Here is a 27,680-nt window from a genome sequence, read left to right on the forward strand (position 1 = left end):
TTTTTAAGTACATAATTTCGTCTTTTAGTAGGGCTGTATTTGCGAGGTAGCAGGCTAATATTCCTATAGTAATGTTACTGGGAAACATTCAAAGGAGAAATAAGTGTCTTGTGTATCCTCCTGAAGCTGACAAACCTCTACCTCATCACATTTTACTAGCATGTTTCACACAAATGACATTCAATGCATGCACTGAAATTCCATCATTGTTCCCTATCATTAGCTTATTATAATACTGTTGAAATTCAAGATTTAGTGACTTCAAAAAATTCTCACCTGGTTAGTGGTGACGCCATTTTGAATGATAACATCACTGACACTGAAGTGTGCTACACCAGTCTGGCTCATAGTCTGCAGGAGGGAATGGATGGGTAGATTCATTGTTTCATATACCACAGTCCCTGGAAAGCCATCTTCATCAGTTGTTTCACCTCGGGCACACTTTACTACCAGCTTCTACAAACAATAAATCCATAATTTATGACTCCTAAATAAATGCTGAATGTCTTGGCCATTTATAAACCTTACTATTTCTGGTCTGAAACACAATGACAAGCACAATATACAATGGACCCTTAAGCGCTATGGCAATCATTTTTATTGCTATTCTTCAGTTAACCAGAGAAAGAATATGTATATATTAGTGCCAATCAACAGGTAAGTTCTAAAAATTTAAATAAAAAGAACAAAAAATAACTGTTTCTTTTTGTACTGTGACAATTCTTGATTAAAAATATCACTGTTGGACCATTACTGGTTGGTCTTACCCCAACATCTGCAGTTTCCTTGATGCTTTTCAGATTAACCCCATTCAAAACAATGTTGTTGTCATGGTAAGTGCCATTAGCAGAGGCCAGCAAAATTTTGTTCGACATGTGAGGGAACATCTGTTTGTGGTCACCCACAAAGAAGGTATCAGGCATGTAGGCCAACTTCTCAGTGTATTGGTCAGCCAGTTCCATAGAGGATGTGACTGCATCTGTGATTATGTAGTCCATGTAGGAAGCTCCACTTGTACCAGGGTAACCCAACCACATCACCTACAAGCACAAGCAAAATATAGTGCATTTTTGTGTGTTAAAATTAATTTTAACTATTTAATACTTACCCACTATTATTATTTTGGTATCTCTTTTCCTGGCACTTATTGCCACTCTAAGGACAATCCCAAACTCATCTAGTTAGTAAACAGGTCTAGAACAAAAATAAACGTAATCCCACTCCAATGAGAACCTGAAGGTATTCACAGAAATGGATATGACTGACCTTAATTGTGACAAAAGACCGAATTTGTAAAAATCTTGAGTGCCTGAAGACATTCAAGGAAGAAAAGGACAATGTTCCAAATGACACAAGGGACTGAGGTATTGGATTGGAAATCAGTTTTTGTTATCAACAACATCAATCTTGGCCTGATAACTAGTTCAGGAAAAGCAAAAGCAATATAATAATGGCAGGCAATGGACTACTGCTTTTATAATTTAGCATTCAAAGGAAACCAATTTTTTTTCTAGCAAAATGTCTAGTAAAATGTTTCTTTGACATTACTTACCCAATCATAATACCTCAGGAGAACTACGACTATTTTGCAAATACTGCCTTCCCAGAAAACACTTTTAGCTAAAAAGCTAAAAGTTATCTGCCCACATAGGTGGCAGTAGGGCAAAGTGATCTCCCTTTGTCATATGGATTGGCGCCAAATCCCGTGAATATCTCAGTTACTACTGGAGCATATGGCAGGCTCTATATAGATATATCTGCTCAGGGAGGATTTACAAGTATTATGGTTGTGCAAAATTTCTCGAAGAAACACATTTTACCAGAAAAAGTTGATTTCTTTTTTAAATCTGTTACCTAAAAAGAACAGGTAAGAGGTGGAGGGAGAAACATCCCTTGTATCTATCAGAACTGCATTAAAAGGGAAAAATTGTCCCTCCCTCGATCTAGTCTAACTTGTGAAGCTGCATCTATATAAAGCTGTCAAACGATCTGGAAGGGTAACCATTGTACCACTGGTGAAGGTTCCTCTGTATCGTAATCGAGCCTTTTAGTATGAGAGATTTCAGATAAGAACTGGAGAAGTGTACACGGATGAAGTTGAAGGATAGTTTTACTCATACGAAGTGACTGTGGTGACTGTCCTAACTTTGTGAACCAATAAGAAAAGCAAATTCACTGGGATGAGTATAGTCTGATAGAAAGGACATTTAGACCAATTCTGGATAAAATGTCTATGGTAACAGATCATCCTTCCCTGCTTTAGAGGTAAAATGAGGTGTGGTCTTTGTCTATGGGGGTGCTCACCAATTATAATGTACTTTTGAAAGAGTGATGTATCTAAGGTGAAGTTGTTCACATACCTCTATGCTACATTAATGTAATGTGGCTGACATTTCTTTGGATATTGTAATTTTGGAAATTGTACATGATATAAGCACACTGCTAACTAAAATGACTGTTCCCTTGTGCTAAAAATATCAGCCTCAATTAATCTAAAGTATTTTGCCAGTCTAGACAATAACAGCTTCTGAAAATGCAATAAATAAATTACCAAATATATAAAATGTAAAATAAGTTATCAGCTCATTTTTTTATACAATTTACCTCTGATGTTCAGAAAGTGAAAATGACCAAGTGGAGCTAGCACTTTTTTGAAAGGTGCACATCTGGAGTAAGACCAAGCTGTATAATCTATAACCCACATTACAACCATCAATCATATAACAAAATAAAGGGTATTAAAAGTTCTTTGAACCATACCTAAGATACACAAGATTGTTTTTAAACAGCTAGTATAACCAGTGAGGAAGCCAGGGCAATTCTTTCTCTTTAAAATTCTAACTCTATGCAAAATACAAAACTGTCTAGCGCCACCCAAAGAACAGCTTGATATTCCTGAAATACCACTTCAGAGTTCGCACTGGGTCCTGTCGACAACCTTGAGATAAGTGTTCAGAATAGACGGGAATCATTAACAATTTAAAAATCCTCAGGAATGGAAGCCTATTCTTTGTAAAGAAAGCAGGGGTTTCATAAGCGATATTGATTGATAATGGCAGATCTGCAAGTAGATGGGTCCACCACTAAGAAATGATTTTGCTTGCAGAGTGCCAAAGTAGTGAAAAGGCAGGGCTTATAAGATATGTGGACTAGTTAAGCTCTTGAGAACAGTTCAAACTGTCTCTTGTTCTGCCAGGTTAATGCCCATGATAACTTCCACTTAGGCAAGGGTCCAAAGTCATTGGTCAGGTGGAATCCAAATGATTAGAAAATCACATAGGTTTTTGGTTTGTTTGATATCCTCTCCTTGATAGCACAGTATGCCAGTGATCATGGAACTGTAGGTTTAATTGTGATTGGTGCTAGCTGTTTCTCATTAAAGAGTAGAAGAAACTTGGCTATTGAGGTATGGGTGCCAAATAGGCATGGAACCTGCCATTCCATGAACTAAATTCTTGTTTATTGGGGACACATTGTTTTTACTTGAATATTGGTTCCAGACCTAGTCTACCGAATCTGAAAGGGTATGAGATTAGAGATGTTCTTATTGATAAGGAAGAAAGGAGATCAACAAGTGAAATCATGTCCTGCTCCGAAATATCACTCATCTGCTGCTAGGAGAATCACAAAAACTTCTGAAAGTTGTTTGTGTAGGGATGTGAAATCAAGCCTCTTGCAAGTCCACAAGGATAGCATAGTCTCCACAATGGATGATGATAGGACCTGCTGTTGCATTCTATCGCAAATCATAAGTTGACTGAAAGCACTTTGGTTTAGGACTAAGTGATAAGTGCTGCACTGTAGCTGAAAGAACTCTGGCCAAAGGCTCAGTATGGGGCATTGAATGTGGTCCCCAGTACACTATTTGTTACTTATCTCACACAAGCAAATGAATGTGAATATAATTCTTGATGATCATACTGTATGAAATACTGCCAAAATTTTCATAAAAACTGGTATTATACCTAAAAGGCACAAATTCAGTCCCCAGCCTGCATATACTTCTTTTTTCCCCAAACAAATCTTATTAATAATTTACTTTATCTACTTTGAGTGTTACATGTTATATTTTTCCTAGTTTCAAACTGCACGTTATTTAGTTTAATCCCTAAGATGTACAATTTTACTAATGTAAATAACTTGATAGGCTGAAATGCATCTGTTCTAGAATATCTGTTTCTTTATGTTTTAAATTTGTTCTACAGGTGATCTCAGTATAACCATAAAACTATGTTTCTCAATAGTTTTCATCAACAGTTACTTCAATTACTTCAACTGGCAAGCTCCAGTCTTTTCTATTTTTGGGGGGACAATCATGGCCATTCTGACAAGTCTTTTAAACTTTTTGGCATTTTTAGCAACAAAAGTCATAATGGATGGCAGGTGGGTATCATCTATACAAGTCTGAAAGGTCATGCCAGGATGTTTTTCAGTCAAGTGTGGTTGATAAAGTCCTTTGCAAGTTTTTTTTAATTCATTTTTGCAACAACAACAACATTTTATGTCAGATTGCAAAGGTAGGTCAGCATAATCTATATAAATTTTTAAGTCCTTCAAGACAGCATGCCGTCTCTTAGGTTTGATCAAATTGATCCAATTCTAATGGGAGATTTTGTTAGTCAAGTTTAATCTACTTTTAATAACAATGGTCATATTTGATGATGGATTGGCATTATTGTACCTTTTTTTGAAAGCCCTTCATTGCAGGATGCTCTCTAAAATATGGTGGAGTTTTCTTTGTAGTTTTTAAATAGCAGTTGACAGATGCATGATACACAAAGCACTGTGGATCATATTGTATGTCCACTTGAGCTCATAATTTGACGTTGCATGTTTGTATAGGGATTACTGATGTGTCAGAACAACCCTGGCTAAATAGTATCAATTAAAGTTTCTTTTTTAAAGATATAAAGGAATTTTTGTTTAGCCCTAACAAGACATTCTCAGAAAGGCAGTAGATTTTTTTTTCTGTAAGCTGGACCAATTTCCAGCAAGGTGCAACAAAATAGCATGTACTGCTATTGTCAAGCTGGAGAACATGCATTTAAATTAAAGGTCCAGAAGTGTTATTCAAGACTGATGCAATGATGGTAAACTCAGAGTTTGTAAAGTTTAGTTGAATCTTAATTTACCTCAAGTAAAGTTTCACAACATGCAGTTCCAATCCCTATGGAGCTCAATGCTTCCTGTTATCTCTCAACCTGACATAATCCTTAAAAATTTAAATTCATGTGGACCTTAGTGAATGGTAATCATCTTTCCCACCATGTGACATACTCAAATCAACAAGTCAACTAAATGTAATTGTTGCTCTTCCTGCACCCCCCCACCCCGAATCTTAATATTTCCTATTCTTTGTCTGTACTAATAAAACATTTTAAGAGATTTATTGTATAAAAAAGACAAAAACACAATAAGCAAAAGCTTTTATCATGCATAAGTTTTGTATCATAAATCATCTGAGGTATTCCAGTAAAGTACATCTGGTTCCCTGGTTAATTCCACTGCATTTAGTATGAAACCCCAAGCCAAACAATCATATTTCTTTAATTTCTGACATTTTCCTTTATTTTAAGTGTCATTTCTATGAGACAAAATCATAAGGGTTGGTGGGTCTGATGTAGTCTTTCAAAATAACAAAAGTCCAAGCTCTGAAAAAGATTTCAGAATTTAAAGGTTAAAAACAGTTAAAATCTTCAAAAAGATAAACCTTTCAAAATAAAGAAAATATTTTCTCTTACAAGACAAAAAATTAAAAAGTAGGAGATGGCAAAGTTCTTTGAATCAGTCTATAAACGAAACCAAAAGGATTTTAAGGACACAAGAATTGGACCTTAAGGAGCAATGATATTAGCATTTTCTCCACTTCTGAATCAAGGAGACTAACCTGGATTGGTGCTGGCCTAAGAGCAAACAGTTCATTCCGTGCACCCTTCGTATAGCCATTCATGTTCACAAGAATATGAATTCCATCAGCATTTATTTTGTCAGCAGCTTTACCATTGCATGGAATCTGGAGAGAAAAACGGGAGTACTGTAAATGGGTACATCAAACAGATACGAAGTATTCAATAGTCCTATATGTTTGCACTAGTTGGGTATGGTAAACTTAATGGTTCTCAAGAGCCTGGTCCTTTTGTTAACGCATGGGATCTTGAACTAAACTTAGTGTTCAGAAACTATTACTTTCTAATCCGATTTTTGCAATGTTTCCCTTCATGCACCTTTTGTGCGTCATGGACGCAAGCTTGAGAAAATTGACGTACATATTTTGTTGCCGTGCGTTTTTGTGACGCAAAGGATTCACAAAATGCAATCAGGATTTATTTACTATCCAATGCTTTGGACGAGGGATGGCATCGTTTATACTTCAAGCATAGGCACTGACTGGTTACCTGCTTTGTTTGCTCCTTGCGTTATACACTCCTCTATTCGTATAGTGGAGTGCAACGCAGGGAGCATACGAAACAGGTAACCAGACTAGCATAAGCAATGTTATGACTGAGTAGCTAACCCCAATCTCGTGAACTCTCAATCAATTTCCATTGAGCTTAGCAAGATGTCAGGTCTGAATGCTTGTTGCACTAGAAAGTGATCTCAAGATTAAAACAGTGTGCAATTAGCGAAGAACGTGAAAGAAGCATAAGACAAAAGAGTAACTGTGGATCTAGCTTTAATGAAAAATGGAGAAAATAATTCCTTTGACTGGAATACAGCACATGCATTAGGATTACCGGTGTGATTTCAGATCGCGTGATTGCAAAGACTACAAAAGTGAATAATCCTTTCGTGACATGATTTAAGAATTATTAAATAAAATCTGCCATCATTTGCCACAAGATATCTGGAAAACACATTATAACCCATTACATTCTTTCACAACAAATAAATCAGTAAATTTGCCGAGACAAATGCGTTTATTTGGAGATTACACTGTCAGGGGGGTCATTGCAGATTTTTAGTTTTTAGCTTTGCTGCAATAAAAAAGATCTTAATGTTCAAGTGTAACTTATTAGAAACAAGATGAATCATTAGCCGCCTTGATTTTTGGATAAATTTATTCTAGGACGAAGTACAATGAAAATGATGATAGTACACATTTTATGACAAGCAGAAAATTAACTGCCGTTTGGTTAAAAAGATTTATTAGGCTTTTTATATTGGCTTGTATGTAATGTGTTGGTCTACACTATTGCTTCAAAAAGATTATAAGAAGACTTTAAAAGAAAAATGAAGTAATCAAATTATTCTATGAATGGACAATGCATTTGTTTGTTAACTGTGCATGTTGGTTTATTTGTATGTTTAGAGAGAAAGAGAAAGAGAGCGAGATTTTGTTGTGCAAGTTGCAATATCCTATTTCAAGCTGAAAAAGTACGAGTCAGATGAAAATTTGTCAGTACATTTTTGACCCCCACATTTTTTATTTGACCCCCAGTTCTGACACTAATGTTTTTTTCACCCTCAATTTCACCTGCCTGGGGGATACACTAGACTTGCCTTGATCATAATGTCTGAACTTTAGACCAGAATCTATAGATTTCTTCAAGATCCTAAGCACAATCAGTGTTTCAGAAAAAAATTAAGGAAAATAGGGCCATTTGGCCCTCTTCATTTGGAAAAGGGGGCCAATGGTGTGATCAAAATAGGCCAAACACAAAATAAGGAGATAACTTACATAAGCTATTTTTATTTTTAAACAAGAAAAACCAAATAAAATATCACCTTTAATATTCTCCTCTGTGATGCCTCTGGCCACAACTTACTCCATTTTAAAAGTTAAATTCTTCTATCTTCTGCCTCTACAACATTGTAGTTATCAGTCCTTACAATGTTTCAGCTTACAAATTAATTCTGGGGAGTATGAGAATGTTGTTTTGGCAGCAAAAGCTTTGTTCACTATCAGCTGACTACAGTAGAGCCACCATGGTAAACTTTGCTAACAAAGTTCCATTATGATACATCTTTATCACTTTTCATAGATCTGAAAAGCTATTCCTATGGTACATTTGGTCTAAGTTTCTCTTCTTCACAAGTGACCATCTTCTTCTAAATGATTTATTATCTAAAAGATTTTTCCCCACAAATAGTCCCATCTGCTGCTTTCTTATCCTCCCCATATATTTCCACAAGAGGATCTAAGTCACATATTCCAAACAATTCTATATCTTCCTTAAAGCATGATGACGTTCATCTGAAAAGTACACATAGACTTTATTTATCTCAAGTACAGTTTCACAAACTTCAGTTCCAAACCCAATGAAACTCAGTGGCTTGTTGCTATCTTTGAACTTGATGTAATTCTTGTAAAAATTTTCTTCATTTCACATGACGATGGCAGTCATATCTCCTGCGATGTGACATACTCAAATCAAACCGCTCCGGTGGCCTAGTGGTTAGAGTGTCTGCCTCGGATGCAGGAGGTCGTGGGTTTGATCCCCGGCCGAGTCATACCAGAGACTTACAAAAATGGTACTAACAGCTAATGCGCTTGGCGTTCAGCATTAAAAGGTGTTAGGACTGGTCGGCCTGGTGTCAGGATAATGTGACTGGGTGGGACATCATGCTACATATCTGCGGCATGATGGCCCAGTGCTAGACATCAGTATAAATTGCCACATTGCAGACATCGTAGCGATATGACTTAAAAATTGTTAAAGCTACGTAAAAAATCAAAATCACATCACAAATCGAAACAAGTTTAAAGCATCGAAGGTGCTAATGTACAGTTAGTCTAGTTCTCCAATTCCACTAAAGCTAATATGAAACAGGATCCAAATCAAACACGTACGAGTCAATTATCTGGATTTTAACTCATCATATTTCCGTAGTTTTTCCTTTTATTCCTTAAGTCCATATTGTAAGGGTCATTTGTGTAAAACTTGCAGCAAAATCATAAGGGAGGCAGGTCTGTTGTATGAAGAAATGCTGACCAAATGGTATGGACAGGACCAGGAACATTTTCTTTTTACTGGTCCTGTGAGCTTGCAGGGTTTTTGGGGAGCAAGTTTCACACACAGAAGTATGAAATATGTGGTTTCCATGACAAGCAAATGGCATGTAATGCCTCATAAACAGAAAAATAAGGAATCTCAAAGACTTTAGTTTAACCTCTTGCTGTTCTATCTGTAAATCTGTTGAAATAGAATATATGTTACTGTCTCCTGGAAATTCTTTACTATCTATGATCTACCATCAGCTGTTCTTGATGTGCAAAATGCCAAGTTCAGTATAGAGTTTAATGGCACCTCGGCATAATACAGACTCTAAGGTGACAATTTTGAAGAAAAAAACTAAAGTAAACTGCAGGACAATAAAGCCTTCCAAATAAACATAAACATTCAGCACAAAAGGACAATATGTCATAATCTATTTGTTCATTTTTTGTTTCTTTTAATGGCACTATTGGCACATTATTGGTTATATCATGCTGAGCAAATGGGAACTAAGTATATAGCTAATTTGCCACGAACCTGAGAAAGGTCCACAAAATGCTCAGCCTCTCTTCCAATCTTCAGTCGGAAATTAGTTCCATCATCTGAACTAAGAGAATAGCAGAATACCTGAAAGGTGACCAAAACAAATTCAATTTAAAAATGGACATCTAACAACTGCAGACTTGTAGAATCCATTTATTGATTTTTTTTTCCACTGGGAGAAATTAAATGAGAAAATATAGCAAGGAAAGTTATTTAAATAAAAATGATTCAAATGTAGAACAAGAAGTGGTATTCAAATACATTAATGCTTAATGAGCAATCACTAATGGGATCTTCTATGCATCACAATGGCAAGTCTTTTTTTTTTTTTAAACATATCTTATCCCCATACAATGATCTTGAACCAGGGGTTGTAACATAAAGCTCATTATATACATCATGTGTAATCAGGCTATTAAGGTATGTTAAAAGTTACACAAACAAATGTCACTTAACTGATTTGTTTTTGGGAAGATCTGATCTCTGACCAACAAGGGACCCCAATGCTCCCTGTATAATCAGATGCAACTCATTAAAGCAGTTACTAAAAAGCGGTAAAATAGCAACAGCATGATTCCGTAGGTTAACCTGACCTTATAACCATGCAAGCAAAAATGAAAAATGGAACCCACCTCAACATTTTCCACATCATGAAGGCCTGGGATGCTCTGCATCAGATGAGAAGTTGGATGGTTTCCAAAGTCGGAGCTTACGTAGCCTATACGCAGTCTACCTGTTGCAGTTTTGGGGTGAACATATGGAGGTTTGTGAAGTACATTAATCTGCAATGTTAAAATATACACAAAGATCATGAACCTATGGTACCAAAACAATTAACTCTACAGAACTGTTTAAATATCTGAACTATCTGAAATGTAACTCACAAGAAAACAATGACAACTTGGAAATGATTTATACAATAAATAATTGCAAAAAAGCCCCAATTGGTTTTGGAATTGCCCACATACTTTACTGGTCTATAAAGCAAATGTATTATGATGACACGTGTCATGATAACTTCTTGCTATTTGGTAGAAGCAGGTGACATCTAATGTTTAAATATTTATCTAATTTAAGTAAATGCAGTTGGACTATGTGGAGTATTGCCAATTTCTTTGTATGGGCATGACAGGTGTTCATGCTTTGACTATCATCACATCTGGGCTGATATGATAAATGCAGTTTTACCATCTTTGCTATGGAAGGCACAACACTGGTATGGGAGCTACATGCAACTCAATTCTGATTAAATATGTCTTTAGAAAACAAAAAAATTAGCTTGGCAATTCTAGAGAAGTCAAAAATATTTTTCACCAAAATGCTAAAACAGGCTACCCAACAAGTCTGAGTGCCTATTCGACGAAAAAAACAACATTATGATATGCTCATTCTTGTCTGCTAACTGTCCATTGTCAGAATCATGCAGTATTTTTCATTACTGCACTGCTTCATACTGTAAAACATTCTCATCATGTATTAGGATCTTTTGATTGCAAACAAACAATGTATGCTAATGTAACATATACCGGAGCTTTTGTTTTATTTGTCTGTGAATGAACTAAGCAAGCCGTTTGGTCCACGTGGAAGTAGAGATGATGTGGATGAGTGCACAAAGTTAAAAAAAGAAACCTTCAACTAAGCAAATGAAACAAAGAACATGATACCTGCAATGTCCACAACAAAAATGAGATGCCCAGCATTAAAAATACCATTTTCATCATTTAAACAGGTTTTTAGGAGAAAATGTTCAAAAATATTTGCAATTTAGACCATGACCTGTGCTCTCAAGCATTAATAAAAACTGCATAGAAAGACATATTAGGCCAAGGGCTATCCCATTTCCATCAGAGACAAACCATTTTAGAAGTCAAACCAAGCACTAAATTATATAAAAAAAGAAGAAAAAAATATGCAACTGAAGAACGCAGGTTTTGGTAGAAAACCAAAAGCATCCGAGTCTGTAAGCCAAGACAACAGAGAAGTCTTATTTCTGCTGGTGAAATGGACTGTCACACCACAGGTGCTTTGCAATTTCTTCTCACTTTACTTGTTCTGAGACAATATTTGGATTTATGGTAGAATGTAAGTCATACAGGTCATGCAAATAGCTAGATTTCTTCCAAAGATTATGCAAGTAAACATGCCATCTTTAGCAGGTAATAAAATAGTAATAAATATACTTGCCCTTTTTTGCATCTTGAATTTCCTCGAAATGTACTTATTTTAAAGCTACTTCTGCTGATCAGAATCACGTGCGTTCCCAAAATTGATCATTATCTCAAAACTGTATTTTAATTTCATTGACATTTCCAACAGAAATCAGATTCTCCTTACTACATTAAAAAATTAAATGAATTCGATATTGTCATGCTGTTGTAGTTGTTGTAGGGTTTAACGTAATTTTCAGCACAAGATAAGCTATACATGGCGGCCAGCATAAATAGTGGAGGAAGAACCCAGGAAAACCCCGGAAAGAACCACTGACTGATGAGAAGCTACTGGCAAGCTTTCTCATATACCCCCACTGGCTGAGCCCGAGACTCGAATCCACGCAGACAGAAGTGAGAGGACAGTGATCCGTAATGGTGATCGACTTAGTGCACTCTACAATATTTAATACTACATATTTTCAAGAATTTCAATTAAAAGAATCCATATTTTCCCCGCATTGAGTGGAAATGATCAATGACATAACAGAAATTTGCAGCAGTCCATCCAGTCACAAGTACATCACACAGAATTCACCTAGCTAATAAATCCAGTCCAGCGCAAATAGAAAAAGCAGAATATAGCTGGATCTAGAGAAAAACAAAATCCCTCCATTCCAGACTAGTGTGCATTCATTCACAATAACTCTGAATTACAATTTTAAGCAGACCAAAAAGAGATTCATTTTTTAAACCCATTTTATCCTGTTTACCAATTGCAACTGCAGTGTCCGACTCCAGAGAAGTGATTCCATATAAGGAGCATCATACAGCAGCAGCAAAACTATGATCAAATTCACCACGTTTAGTACAAATGTTGCAACAACTTTTTCTTAATTAAAGTATATAAAGCAACATAACTCTGAAAAGGTAATAAATTTGTAACACAATGTTTCGTTATCATTTAGCAAGATACAAGTTCACAACTGCATTTTGCAATATGACTTGAAAAACAAAAATGCATACCATGACATTCAATGAATCTTTTGTCCATGAAGATGAATGAAATGTTCATATTATCATCAAACGAAATCAAGACAATTCATTTTCCAGTATGCTGGTGCAGATCAAAGTTTCTAGCACTTCTACTTCAAATGTTACGATTTCACTAAAATTCAATAGCAAAATATCTCAACTGTAGCTGTAACTAAGGTGAAAATTTACAGCTGACCCTTGGAATCTTTCAAAGTCCACTTCCTTCTTCATATCCCTGCTTAACAGTGCATGAAGCCATGTGCCATCTCTTCTGTCAATTTCACGTAATTCTAACCCATTATTGAATTCATCATTATCATAGGAAGCATCCCTATGATCAAACCCAATGGCACTACAATGTAAGCATCAGTTGCCATCTGTTATATTACTGATTGCTTTTTAAGCCATCAATGACTTTTCCAAACCACATGTTTCTAAATTCTCAATGCGCAGGCGTGCTTTAACAATTTCCTATTCCTATGACACAACTATCTGTAACATACAACACATCTCTATAAAGACATGATGCACACATAGTAGATTAAGACCATTGGCATGTTCAAGATAAAATAGATATTACAATCTCAGGTATTTTCAAGATAGAATGATGTATTACGACTGAAAGCGTAATCAGAATAAACTAATGACTGAGTGCTTGACCATATCCAAAAGTTGTTGCTATGTGTGCCTATATACTATTTCTGTGTATTGCTGATCCTACAGTTGTGTATTTACTTGAGAATCCAGCATAAATTCAATTACTTTGTTTCTTGTGTATTCTTTTTATTATTCAGCCTTAAGTAGAAAAGCAAAATGAGTTTATAATAAAAAGGATACTACATCTGTGTTGGAAAATATGAACTTTTTTCTTCTTCTGAGTAATATGCATTCCTAATGTCATGCAGTACTGCTCAGAAAAACTTGTTCATATTTTCATATTGCAGTAACCTTTAATTCCCACCAAGTATGTCTTAAGGAACACGCCTACCAAGTTTTATCAAAAATCGTTCAGCTATTTTGAAGAAGTAGTGGAAAAAAGGTTTTCATATCATTGCTATGTAAGCCACACAGTTGTTAGAGAAGCTGCTCCAGAAAAAATCTGATGCAGCATTTGCCAGGAAATTCTTCAACAAAGTTGGATCAAAACTAATTGAATCATTCTTGACAAGTCAAAAATAAATTTTCCAATTTCAGTGCTAAGGAAGCCACTTCATTTCAAAGGAAGCCACTGCAGGTTTTGGTAAAGTATGTCCTGAGATACATCCCTATGGAGTTGGATTCATATTGGCCTTTTGGTTTTTAAGAATCAGTGTGTGTGTGTGTGTGATTTGGATTTTTAATGTAGCTTTAAAAAAATTGCAGTCATACTGCTACGAAGTCTGCAGCGTGGCAGTTTACAATGGCACTTAGGCATCATGCCGCAGAGATGTAGTATGATGGCCCACCCAGTCATATTATCCTGACACCAGCCCGACCAGTCCTAACACTAACCTCTTAATGCTGAGCACCAAGCAAGGCAGCTGTTAGTACCATTTTTGTAAGTCTTTGGTATGACTTGGCCAGGGATCGAACCCACAACCTCCTGCATCCGAGGCAGATGCTCTAACCACTAGGCCACTGCAGCGGTTTGAGAATCAGTTGAAAATAACAATATGGGCACACAATGGGCAATGCACACTGCATACAAGGTAATGCAAAAAGCCCATATTTTTTAGATTACAGTTAAAATGATTAAAGCTACACTAGTATAAAAGATAATGATTTACCTTTTCCAAACACAAGTTTGCATGGCGAGTGGCAATTGCCTTCCTCATTTCATGAGTAAGGGGATACAGCATGCTATGATGTGGATGAACTGATGGTAGCCTGTTCTTCTCCAATTGGTCTTGGACTATCTGAACCAAGCGCTTCATCCTAGAATTGTACTCTGTCCAGTCACACACAATCTGTATCCAGGACAGACAGTTATATCAATTAAAATGAATCAACAATTAGCAACAAGAAACAAAATATTTCATCATTCATAACATTTCAGCATCTACTTTTGCTACACTGCTGGATTTTTTAAAATCAATTACATTCAATCCTCACTGTCACCAATTGAAAAAAAAAAAAAAAAAAACAAGTCTTCCAATGATGGAGCAGACTTTCAAACTGGAAGTGCACCAGATCTTCGACCAGAATATGTACAGGCACAAATGAAAATCCATAATGCATAATTCCAACAGCAGCGCTAACTCACTATAGATTGTTTACACCCACCCTAACGTAACATAATTGTTCAAAATTCCAAAGTCTTACAAACAACTGCTTACGATCATTTCTATGCATCTGTTACAATATTAAGACAGAAGTCATCCATAGTTAACATGTCCAAATTTTGGATGGCATTAATTGAAAAGAATGATTGTAAAGTCAAATGTGATATGTCAATATCTTTCAACAGCTTATACCTGCCACTGGGTTGTTTGCATATAACAAATAATGGTATCGTCTACTCCGGTCAAATTTTTTTTGTATAGTTTAAACATATCCGAATTGCAAATGCAACTTTTCTTTACCTGCAGACAATGAGCAAGGTTACAATATGCATCTGGAAAATCAGGCTTCAATTTTAGTGCAGTCCTGTATGATGCAATGGCTTCAGGAATATTTCCAGAATCCTGAAAAGCAAAAGAAAAACAAATATATATTGCATATCTTAAATGGTATTTTGCCTTATTGTGCCATCCATGTTTTAGTGGAGAAAAAACAAGTCCCCTGAGTTATTAAATTTGTTTTCAATTTGTTTTACTATTTTAAAAACTGCCATAATTCACCAAATATAAAATCAGACCATCTACATAGTGGATAAAAATATGCTAACAAAATTGTATTCACTTACATTTAGTGTTTTTTTTGCACAATCCTGCAAATAATAAGTTTGTTGTGACAGAGGATGTGCTAACTGCAACCAGTGGAAGCAAGACAAGAGAGTCAAGTGGGTCTGACATCACTCATCTAGCTGTCACAAGTTAACAGTTGACCATTTCACTAAGCATGCTTATGTAGTATTGTAAGAACGTGTGCTGTTTAAATTAACTTCATATAACACCGATACTGCAGTGAACAGACAAATCAATATATCAGTATTTTTTCAACATCAGCATCTATCAATACAGATGGGGGAAGAATTGTTACAAATTACTTTAATCCTCAGCCATCGTAAACAATTGTTAGCTGAATGCCTTTTTATTCTTTACTCTGAGAATTTATTTGAGACAACCATAGGAGTCACATGCATTTTTTATGTTAGTAACAAAAGAAAACTACCGACAACACCTACCCAAAATCTTAAATATATAAGCATATATTCTAGATCTGATCAAAATTGGATCAGAACTGCAGAGCAGTAACAAGCAATTGTTGACAAACATGAAGGACGATGGAAGACAGACACAGAGCTATACCACAAGCTCCTTTGGCTTCATAGCATTTGAGCTAAATATCAAGATGCATTTGATGGATTATAACATAAGGGATTAAAATAAGAAGTTTGGCTCCCCAGGATTGTCTTCCCTCAAAATTTCAAGCATCAATCTCTTTCTTTCACTTCTGTTAAAGGCAAACTGGTACAAGATGCAACCAAGAAGGTTGCCCTGCTCCACCCTTCCTCCTCAACTTACCTTATGAATGGAGGCCAGATTACTATGGGCATCAGCAAAGGCTGGATTGATCTGTATGGCTCTAGTGTAGCACTGAAGAGCCCCCTGGATATCCTGCATTTCCTTCAATGTGTTACCCATATTAGAGTAAGCATCAGCAAAGGTTGGGGAAATCCTGATAACACAGATGAAAAATTCATTAGCTGATATATTTTTGTAAAAATTTGCTTTTAAATATCCAAGATAAAATGAAAACCAAAACACAAGGTGTGATACCAGAATAATCTACCATCTACATTAGAGAACATTTGTTCTTGTCTGATATGACCATCCATTTAGGAGGAATAGCAACAACATGATTTTCAAGACGGATACTGTGGTGGCCATATGGGACGTTAAAACAATTTTCATTTAGGACCCACTGGACCACAGACTTAATGTCTGGGTAAAGTTTCATGGCAATTTTTGCAGTTTTATAGGAGTAGAGATAAATTTGTGCTAATGGATAGATACAACAATATATCAAAGTCAATATTTTATTTTGGAAAAGTAACTTTATTGGAGATTTAAGCACTTTTTGATTAAATACTTAATATCCTGTGACTCAGTCTAAATTTGAGTGTTATATTCAATTTATGAGATGATAATGGAGTCATCAACTTTGTACATGAATTGTCATTTTTTCTGGCACTCCGGGCAAGCTACATCAAAATTTAGATTTAGACAGTAGAGCATGTTCTATTAATACAACAGGGGTAAGGGTAGTGATAATTACTTTGCATCTAAATACATGCTCCATATATTCGAACAGTAAACTTTTGTTATTAGTTTCAGCTCTCATGATGTAACAGGAAAATGTTCATTTCAGCTCTAGTTAAAAATACAGTACTCTAATGAAATATTCTCCTAAGAAAACTTTTGTTATCTGTTTCACAGTTCTAGTTATTTTGTCCTTAAGATACATATCTAAGGAAAATTTTGTTAACTGTTTCAGCTCATTATAAAATTCTAGAGCTCAAGATTAAATCCTAAAGCACATCTTGTGGCCCCCTCCCCTTGAAAAACAAAATATCTGCATTTATTTGAATGAGTTTATCTTCCAAAAGTGGCTTAAAATTTTTCCTATATATTTTTTAACAAGCAACATATAGCCAGGATTGTATAAACTTGATATACATGTACATACACACATGCCATTCTTGAGATAAATGTGCATATGGGTTTTTTTTTGTCTTGGTGGTGGTGGATACCTGATGGCTTCTTTATAGTGCATCAAGGCCTCATGAAGTTTTCCCTGCTGTTGCAGGACACTGGCCAAGTTGGAATGAGCAACAGCAAACTCTGGGTAAACTTCCAGGGCTTTCAGGTACAATTTCACTGCCTCTTCTGTATTCCCCTGCTCTCTCTTAATGTTTGCTAGATTATTCAGGGAGTCAGCATGGGTTGTGCACAAGGCCAAGGCTGTGTTGTAGCACTCCTCTGCCTCTTTAACCTTCAATGTAAAAGACCAATTTAGCGTCATACTTTAGGTCTCCAATGAGTAGTTCATGAGTAATTTTAAAGGAATTTCTATTTTTAGTACTTTTCCTGTTTCGTATGCTCCCTGTGTGGAGTGCATGTCAACGTGGTAGTCACGTGATACAACACAACTCCAGAAGTTGATCTTGGAATAAATATAAAAAATTTCATTTTATTACAACCAGCATAAAACTTTCATTTAAAAAAAATTCTACAATATCTGAAAATGACGGTTGTGAGATTCTGTGTGCTCGTGTGACTGGCAATCAAAATCGCTAGTACCTGCTCAAACTTCATCAATGCATTAGTTATATTGTCTTTCAGCAGATTAAAGACAACATTTTTAATACTCACAATTTCTTAAGTAATTTTCATATCGAATTCATGCAGGTATAACTCAATTTAACAACATGATGCTAGACCTGTTTTCATACCTTCCTTTAAAAAAATATGGACATCAAGCTGTCTGTGAAACAAAAAGTCTACTAGATGAATCTAATCCACTAAGCGTTTGAATTGTCTCAACAAATTTATTTATAGGAAGCACCCAAATGATCCACAATGCAACATCCTAATATTCTGGTTAGAACTCAATTAATTTAACTCATGGTCAGTTCAGTTACGACTCATTTACATAATTGTTTCGGGCGTCACGCTGTGGAGGAAAATTCCTTCTCCCCCAACTTTCGTAAATGTTTGCAAATATTCAAGGACTTTTCACTGTTGGGGAAAATAATTATCATTTCTCTAGACTTTCTCAGGATAGCGTGGGAACCCTGAATAAAAATGTTTTCAAGATGGCCTCAGTTGCAGCCATATTGAAGAGCATAAAGACAGCATTTTCATGTAGGACCAACCAAGCATCACAGTAAGTCTTTCAGTGAAAACCCCAAGCACTATCCAGTCAGGAGGAGCAGGAATAACATGATTTTCACACTGAAGATACCCGAACTGCACCTGTTTTCATCTAGGACCAATTAGACCATGAGATGAATGCATGTGTAAAGCTTCATGGCAATCTTCCAAATAGTTTAGGAGGAAGAGTTCTAACAAACTACTGTTTTAATGGATAGATTAATGGACAATGGATGACAGACAACCGGCCATCCCATAGGTGGCACTCCACAGTTCTATATTTTGAATAGGATTACATTTTAAAGAAAAAGAAATTCCCATTTTTTTCCTTGCTGGTTATCATGGCTATATAAAAAAGTAAATCTTAGGTATTGTTGAAAAAAGTTTAAATTCCCTTGATTGTGGTGTATATAGGTGTAATTTTGTTTATAAAGTATACAGCTTTGCCTAGGTGTGGACTTTTAAAAAACCCAATAAACACTGCAAGCTTCACTTGCTTATTTTCACTTCCTGGACTTTCAAAGGTAAATTGTTTAAAAAAATGAACTGATGACTTCTTTTACATTTTATCTATCATTGCACTTCTCAAAAACAGGTTTTGCCTAGTCTGGCAAGATTTGTTTATTGTACTGAATAACTGCTAAATACAGTATATACATTTCTACTTAAGAATTCCAGCATACCTTCCCTTTCTCCTTGAGTGCATTTGCCAAGTTGCAGTAAGCATCTGGGAAGTTGGGCTGGAGCTCAATTGCTCTCTTGTATGTATCAATAGCAAGGTCTATCAACCTATTAAAAGAAAAAGAACGTTTCTAAAATTGAACCTTTCAAGAATGAAAACAATAAAATGCTAGTAGCAATGAATGCATCATAATGGCATGTTATCCACACCTAGCTAGACAGGACTTAAAACAAAAAGCCACAATTGAAAACTAATGTTTCCACATAAGCAATCAGGGACATTAACACTTAAATGAGAACATGAAATGCTCAAAATCTATTTTTTTACTGCCTGATCAATGTAAAAGTGTACAACAACTTTAAAATGCAGTAATAATATTTTTGGTGAAGTTATGCTGTTGAACACTTTATATCAATTTCATTCTAGGTCTTATCAATTTTAAGCAGCATGCCAAAAACCTAAGTAAAGTTATGAACATCTGGAGGATAACAATCATGGGCCACAACTCCTTAAAATGTTGTGGAATGCTATAAATTAAACTTGCTGGAGGTCTCATGATTCTGAAGCCACAAGCCAATTGGTTGAAATCCAAACACAACTTAGTGAAGTTATCTTGCAGAAACCAGAGGAGGCTGAGCATGCAGGAACCATAACTATTCTAACCTAGTGTAAGGCAGTTTTAAGTTTACGCAACAATGTTCATACCAAATTGCTTCAGAGTATGTTTAATTTTCTTAAGCTATGCCAATTACAAGCAATATCCCATGTGAAGATCTTTAGTAAACTGTCAAGGGACACAATTCCATCCAAACACAGACGAAACCAAGAAATGGCACATCTTGGTTTTTGAGACAATGTAGATATAAATTTATACCAAAATATGTTGAATGGTTATCAGCAATACTATTTACAAGGATCTGTGTAGAATACGTATAATGTTAATGGAAAAATGACATGAATACCCATCAGAACTGGACCAGGAAAAAACGAAATATTTAAAAGGCATACACCACTCCCTCGATAACTCGCAAACCCATTTATAACGCAAGGTCAGGCATGGATTCCATTTTTTAAACCAGAAAATACCCCCAAAATGTATCCCTATTTGTAGAACTTCAAGAAAATCACGATCAAAATTGATAATGGGAACTATGATGTATTGCTCGTGTTATCATCAAAAACAGTAGATAGGACCTGGATATTTTACTCAACACTATGAAAAATGTCAAATTTTAAAATGATTTTTTTTAACAGTTTCTTTCCAAACGACATTCCTAGTACACCACAATTAATGATATGTAAGAAAATTTTGATCAATGAAAATGTCACGCAGAGTGGAGGCAGTACTTTAATAAAGAAATACAAATTAAATAATTTTTTTATCAACTGAAATTTGTGTTCTAGTTCTCTCTTTTTGTTTCTTTTAAGTGTAATCGTCATATATGCAATGTGTCCTATTGTAGTTAAACGTAAAATACATCAATCTACCATAACAGATATGTCTGCGTGTGTTTCTCTGAGAACCTTATTAAGTGCTGAACGTGTTTTGATAACTGTATTTCTTGTATTGCTGCACTGAATTAAAAGCTGGCCTCCTTTGTATTATCACGTTAATTATGTCCTTTGAATCAAAGGAGGTGGAATAAAAGAAAAGTTAAAAGGAACAAAAATCCCACAAATTTAAAATCTAGCGGCACCAGTCGTATGTTGGGTGAACTCAGTTCATTTGCCGAGTCGAACACAGATAAATGTTATTGTGTATGTAACATACTACGTTAAATTAACCAACTCTTTCATAAATGTGATCAAAGATAACAAGGCAACCAAGCGAAAAGAATACTTTATAAAATAAAGAGCTTGATTTCACAGATACGGACCATTGTGGGCAAGCAAGTTTCAGAGAATTCTTGAATTGGCACTTGGAGATATCAAGGATGACAAGAAGTTTCATCATTAATGCCAATGAAATCACGACATCAATACTGTACAAACTGAGCAATACAAAAATTTAGTTTCAACGTAGATGATTGTCCAACGAAATAACTGTCACATGTTTTTGAAAAAAAGGAATCATGTTTGGTGGTATATCAACAGTTAGTCTAGTTCCCTGCTCTGTGGAGGGTAATATTTAACACCCCTACGGGAACCAGAATCATCAAGAAAACAAAAAGCAGTGACGTATTATACAGATTTTTTACATGTACACATGATGGTTGTTGAAAACAGTTGGAATGATCTTTCATATGTTGGATGTTTTGAAAAAAAATGTAACTTAAATGGAATAAAGAACCACTTCATTATAAACAGCACATTAAAAATTATTATCGACGTGATTGTAGAAAGAGAAGTCAGTCAATAAACAGCACAGTTCCCTAATGTCACCCCCCCCATGTCAAAGTGATTTTCTTTCAATATACGGAGGTTCCTTGTTAACTCGCACCTCGCTTATAGTACGGTCTATTTGTGTGGACCCCGTTGTGCACGAGTTATCAAGGGAGAGGTGTATATATATATGTCATAAACAATTCACCTACCAAATGACATCTGGTTTATAATTAAGGGTTACATTGCTATGTTGGTTACAAACATTTCATGTTAACAATCAAGTGGCATAACTCTATTCAAATAGACTGGAGATAAAACCATAAAAGGTATGTCTAGGAGACGATATACACAATAAAGTTAAGACCTATGCTGTTTACAAGAATCTGCTGTACTGAAGGAAAATTGACAACTCCAATTAAAATGTTTAGCTGAAATGATGAAACCTTTAAAAGGCGTATCTACAATAAATTTAAGAAGCAATTCAACTACCACACCGCATCCAGTTATGAGTATGGGTTTCATATCTATGTTGGTTACAAGTGTGAACAGATGAACAGAAAAGATAATTATTACACAATTCTCGCATCTTGATACAAGGCCTCAATTACACGTGAAACATAATAAACAGTTTCAATTTGAGTGTAAAGTGTAATTCAAAATCACATTTCATTTTAAGAATGGTAAAACATCTATGAAACTTTTATGTAATATATAGATTAAACTGATCTTACATTTAATCTAACAAGTCTTTTATACAAGCATGCCTCATTTGCAAAGAAAACGAACATTTTTGAATTTTATACCATTTATTTCAACAGATTTATCTATTTTGAAAGAGAAAATGGACTTACCCTTGTTCATAGTAGACACAGGCCAGATTCCCATGAACAACTGCATGGTTAGGGCTAAGGTTCAGGGCTCGCAAATATGCTGCAACAGCCCTGTAAAATACACAATATTTAAGGAGCAGAAATATCTAAAATATTCACCAGTTGAAGCTACAATATCACAGACAGAATCTAAGATATACATGTGCCTGCTGAGTGCATAATAGGTATATTACTCAGAAGATATGCTTGCTTGTATATCTCTCTCAAAATACTGGTAATTACTTATTTGACAATGCAGTGCTGAACCAGCTAACAAATCCATGAAAACAGAAAAATCTTTATTTTATGCTGGGCCTAGGAAAACATTTCTGAACAAGCTGCAAAATACCTATCAAAGATCCTGGCTTCTTTCAAGACATTGCCCAAGTTGATGTAAGCATCCAAGAAATTAGGGTCAAGTGCCACTGCCTGAAAGAAAGAACACAATTATAAGTTTAATCTGGATTATGTTTAAAACCCAGCAAATATTACAGCACATTAAGAGTGGATCATATTTTTTTTAATGGTGGGAATGAAAATATCTGAAATGGCACCCCAACTTCAGAGATATAGATAACTGCTGTAGCAATTTCTTCAAACTGATTTTGATTAACTGGATTAAGTTTATTATATATATATATATATATATATATATATATATATATATATATATATATATATATATATATATACACATAAAGGAAACCAGCACACATTTCTGGGTTTCATCTATGCATTACCTTCAACTGGCAACCTCACTCAACAAGAATCCTTACGGGAGGGGTTCAGTAATGGCGGCTATAGGTGGAAGCTAGTAAAGTGGGCTCTGTAGATTTTGGCAGTTATAAGTGGTTATTTTTACAGTGAAATGGTTCATACTTGTTGGGATTATGTGTGAATATTCAAGGAATGCAGGACATACAACATTATTGGTAGATCTTAATCAGTTTTGAAAAAAAATATGTTTTTCCATTCAAAATTCAAATATGATGGAATAGAGATGGAAGTTTAGTGGTGCAGTTTTGAGACATTCCCTACCTGATCTGTTTGACTCATTTACTTACTTCAGTGTAGTTTGCCTTCAATTGTAAGAATTGTTTGGCACATGGTGAGTAATAAATGTCAGTGTCACAACTGAGTAGTGAGAAAAAATTAGTCCAAACAAGATTATCTACAAGTATGAGTGGAAAGAAAAATCAAGGCAAGCAACAAATAAAAACCAGATTACCGAGTGGCACCCTAATGGAGACATCTGACACAAGTATGAGTGAATCAACCTTGAGTACAATTCAGCTGGACTTGGATGAAATAAAGCAAAGTCTCAGAGGGAGCATTTCAAAAGCAGATTTCACATCTGCTATTGCTGACTTGGTGAAAAAGGATGACCTAGCAGAAATTGTTACAACTATTGTGAGGAAACTGTTAGAGAATGTGAAGGAAGATCTGAGAAAGGAGATAGTAGCAGAAAGTGAGAGGGTAATAAAGGAGAGGACAGGAGAGTTGATGGACAGGGTGGATTCACTGGAATTTGAAAACCACCAATTGTTAGAAAAATTACAAGAAGCAAAGAAGGAAAATGATAAAATGAGGATCGATATGAAAGATTATGAGAGGAGATCAGAGCAAGCAAGTGCAGCTTCAAACCAGTTCGAACAATATTCAAGGAAGCTGAACATAAAAGTTTTAGGGCTGGAGGAGGAGGAAAATGAAAATCTGAGAGAAAGAATTCCAAAGTTGGTGAAGGAAGTCACAAAAATTAATTTAGATAACAGGGACATAGTGGCTGTGCATAGGATTCCAGGTCGACAGGGACAACCAAGGCCAGTGATTGTCAAATTCTGGAGGCTGGATTGTAAACTTCCAATTATCAAGAAGCGGAAGGATTTTCTGCAGTACAAAGGAATTAGACTAGTAGAGGATGTAACCAGGCTGAATACTGAACTTATAAATAAATTATCTAGGCATCAGGAAATTGACAGTGCATGGTACTTTAATGGATCTGTATATGGTAAAACCAAATCAGGAAAAAGGATAAAATTTGACATCTATGATGAAATTGATGAGAAAATTAGATTATAAGCGTAATATGCAATTCTGTGCACTTATGAAATTGACTGAATAGGTATGTGAACTTTCGTTTTTCTACTCCTTTTTCTACTCTAATTTGTTTTAATATTTTGTTTATAAGACACTTCTTTCCCTCACCAATTTTATCCATAATTTATATGTCTGATGATTTGCTGGTCCACTGTTATATCTCTCCCTAATAAATTCTCTCACTAGTTTATAAATCATCTTTCACTCTTATACTCTCATATACACATTTACTAAGTTGTTTACTCACTTTTCTCAACATTACTCTTCCATGATAAATCTCTTAGTCTCACATTTTTTGCTCATACATTCAATCACCCACTACTTCCTTGTATGCGCTCTTTCACTCTTTCTTTTTCTTCCCTTTTACCCCTTTTTTTCATTCATTAAGTTGTAATTTATATTCTTTTTAATCTGTGCTGTTTGGTTTACAAAACTGTATCTAGCTCCAGAAAGGTCTGTCAGAGGTGCATGAGAGTTATCGCAAATGGAGTTGTTTCACTTGTTGTCCATAGTATACTGTATCAATGTTAAATGCAGCCAAAGCTACAGCCTTTACTGTAACACCATGGATGATTTTATTATGGATGTTTGTATTCTGTGTGAGTGTGAGTGTGAAAGCCATGCATATGATAAACTCAAGGTGATAATTACTTCATACATTCCTGTACAAGAATATGTATGTGTAAAATTTCTGCTGTTTTCATGGATAATAAAATAAAAATTATATCTATTAATGTTAGAGGCCTGCAAGGTTCAGTCTTAAAACGAAGGGATATTTTTCACTGGGTAAAACAAAAGAATGTATCTATGATATGCTTGCAAGAAACTCATAGTACAAAGAACGATGAAATATATTGGGCAGCTGAATGGGGATACAAATGTATATTTAGCCACTGCTCTAGTAAGAGTGCTGGGGTTGCAATATTTTTTAGAAATACTTTTGAATTTATAATTCATAGAGAAAGATGTGACAGTCAAGGGAGATTTATTATTTTAGATATTACAATTAATGGCAACAGAATAACCCTCGTGAATTTGTATGGTTATAATGATGATAATCCTAGCTTTTTTAGAAAGTTAAAGGAGGAGACTATTTTTTGAGAACTCATCAATTATAATGTGCGGAGACTGGAATACTGTTCAAGACTTAGATTTGGAAACTTATAATATTTTACATGACAAACACCAACAGTCTAGGGCAGCGATTCAAGACCTGAAAAACGAATTGGAATTAATTGATCCCTGGCGAAATTCCAACCAAGACTTAAAGATGTATACCTGGAGGCAAAAATCTCCCTTGAAACAAAGTAGACTAGATTACTTTCTTGTATCAGATGACATTCATATGAATACAGCTGATGCATGTATCTTACCAGGGTACAAGACTGATCATTCAGCTATTGTTTTGAGTGTGGCATTTTCAACGTTTCCAAGGGGAAAAGGATATTGGAAATTTAATAACCAACTGTTGAGGAACATTGAGTATACTGATTTGGTCAAAAAGTGTATAACTGACACTGTAAATGAATATTATGTAGGGGGAAATAAAGATGACTCTCTCCATGTTTCTCTTTCCTGTAACGACCAAATGTTCTTTGAAATTTTGAAAATGAAAATAAGATCTGAAACTATAGGTTATTCTATTAGGAAATCAAAAGAGAAACGGGAAAAATTAAAGAAAATTGAGCAGGAAATAATAGAAATTCAGGGGGGACTGTCGAATAACATAAATGGGGAAATTCTGGAAAATTTAGAGAGAAAAAAAGCAGAATTAGAGGAATCTAGGAAAAAATACATAAAAGGTGTTATATTAAGATCTAAAGCTAGATGGTATGAATTTGGAGAAAAAAGCACAAAGTACTTTTTAAATCTTGAAAAAAGAAACTATGTTAATAAGACAATAAAGGAGATTATTTAGATGATGGGACAAATATATCTGACCAAATAGATATTTTAGAAGCACAAAAACAGTTTTATATGGAATTGTTCAAAAGTAGAATTGCTCAGCTTGATGATGAGGCTATTCATGAAACTCGAAATAGATTTTTTAATCACAATATTAAACTTAGTCGAGAGGAAAGAGAATCATGCGAGGGTCTGCTTACAATTAATGAATTTGGTATGTCTCTAAAACGGATGGAAAATGGAAAAAGTCCTGGCTCGGATGGATTCACTGTAGAGTTCTATAAATTCTTTTGGAAGTCTCTGGGGGGATTTATATGTAGATCAATAAATTACGGATATACTGTAGGAAAACTTTCAGATTTTCAGACTCAAGGAGTCATCACCTGTCTACCAAAGGAGGAAAAAGACAGAAGATATTTTAAAAACTGGAGACCTATATCACTTTTAAATACTGATTATAAGATTGCTTCGGGAGCAATTGCAGCTAGGATTAAAAAGGTTCTTCCATCAATAATCAGCGATACTCAGAAAGGATATATGAAGGGTAGATTCATTGGAGAAAACACCAGACTATTATATGATATCATGGACCAACTTGAGAATGAAAACAGATATGGTTTATTATTGTTAATAGATTTCGAAAAAGCCTTTGACTCAATTAACTGGATCTTTGTGGAAGAAGCTCTACAATCTTTTAATTTTGGGGATTCCGTTTGTAAGTGGTTTAAACTGTTTTGTAATGACTCTAATAGTTGTGTTATAAATAATGGACATATGTCATCTTTTTTCAGACTTGAAAGAGGATGTCGTCAAGGAGATCCCCTTGCACCTTATTTGTTTATCATTGGGGTTGAGATTTTAGCTATAACTTTAAAGCAAAACGTGGATGTACGGGGAGTAATCTTTGACGCCAGTGAATATAAATTGGGTCAGTATGCCGATGACGCTTTTATTCTTCTTGATGGATCTAGTTTTTCTCTTGAAGCAACTATGAATATCTTGCAAGGTTTTTCTCTATTATCGGGACTTAAATGTAACATAACAAAAACAAAAGCTATTTGGATTGGAAACAGGAAATTTTCTAATGAAAGAATATGTCCCGAAATGGGCCTAATTTGGTCCTC

At 35.1% G+C, this 27,680-nt stretch overlaps 1 protein-coding gene across 2 annotated transcripts in view; it reads right to left on the bottom strand.

Annotated features, from left to right (window-relative positions):
- The window catches only part of LOC149796865 (UDP-N-acetylglucosamine--peptide N-acetylglucosaminyltransferase 110 kDa subunit-like), a 54,187-nt gene that overhangs the window by 9,261 nt on the left and 17,246 nt on the right, over positions 1-27,680 (bottom strand). For both annotated transcript variants that reach the window (XM_089961511.1, XM_089961512.1), the window contains exons 6-17: positions 22,904-22,983; positions 22,537-22,626; positions 19,362-19,467; positions 17,556-17,797; positions 16,327-16,480; positions 15,223-15,324; positions 14,428-14,607; positions 10,112-10,261; positions 9,474-9,563; positions 5,888-6,013; positions 768-1,040; positions 277-456 (exon numbers count right to left, since the gene is read on the bottom strand). In XM_089961511.1, the coding sequence (XP_089817637.1) occupies positions 277-456; positions 768-1,040; positions 5,888-6,013; positions 9,474-9,563; positions 10,112-10,261; positions 14,428-14,607; positions 15,223-15,324; positions 16,327-16,480; positions 17,556-17,797; positions 19,362-19,467; positions 22,537-22,626; positions 22,904-22,983 (1,773 nt within the window). The remainder of the gene's footprint in view (positions 1-276; positions 457-767; positions 1,041-5,887; positions 6,014-9,473; positions 9,564-10,111; positions 10,262-14,427; positions 14,608-15,222; positions 15,325-16,326; positions 16,481-17,555; positions 17,798-19,361; positions 19,468-22,536; positions 22,627-22,903; positions 22,984-27,680) is intronic.

Source organism: Sinohyriopsis cumingii, chromosome 6 (assembly GCF_028554795.1).
Source record: "Sinohyriopsis cumingii isolate HCF-2022 chromosome 6, ASM2855479v2, whole genome shotgun sequence".
Classification (NCBI taxonomy): Eukaryota; Metazoa; Mollusca; class Bivalvia; order Unionida; family Unionidae; genus Sinohyriopsis; species Sinohyriopsis cumingii.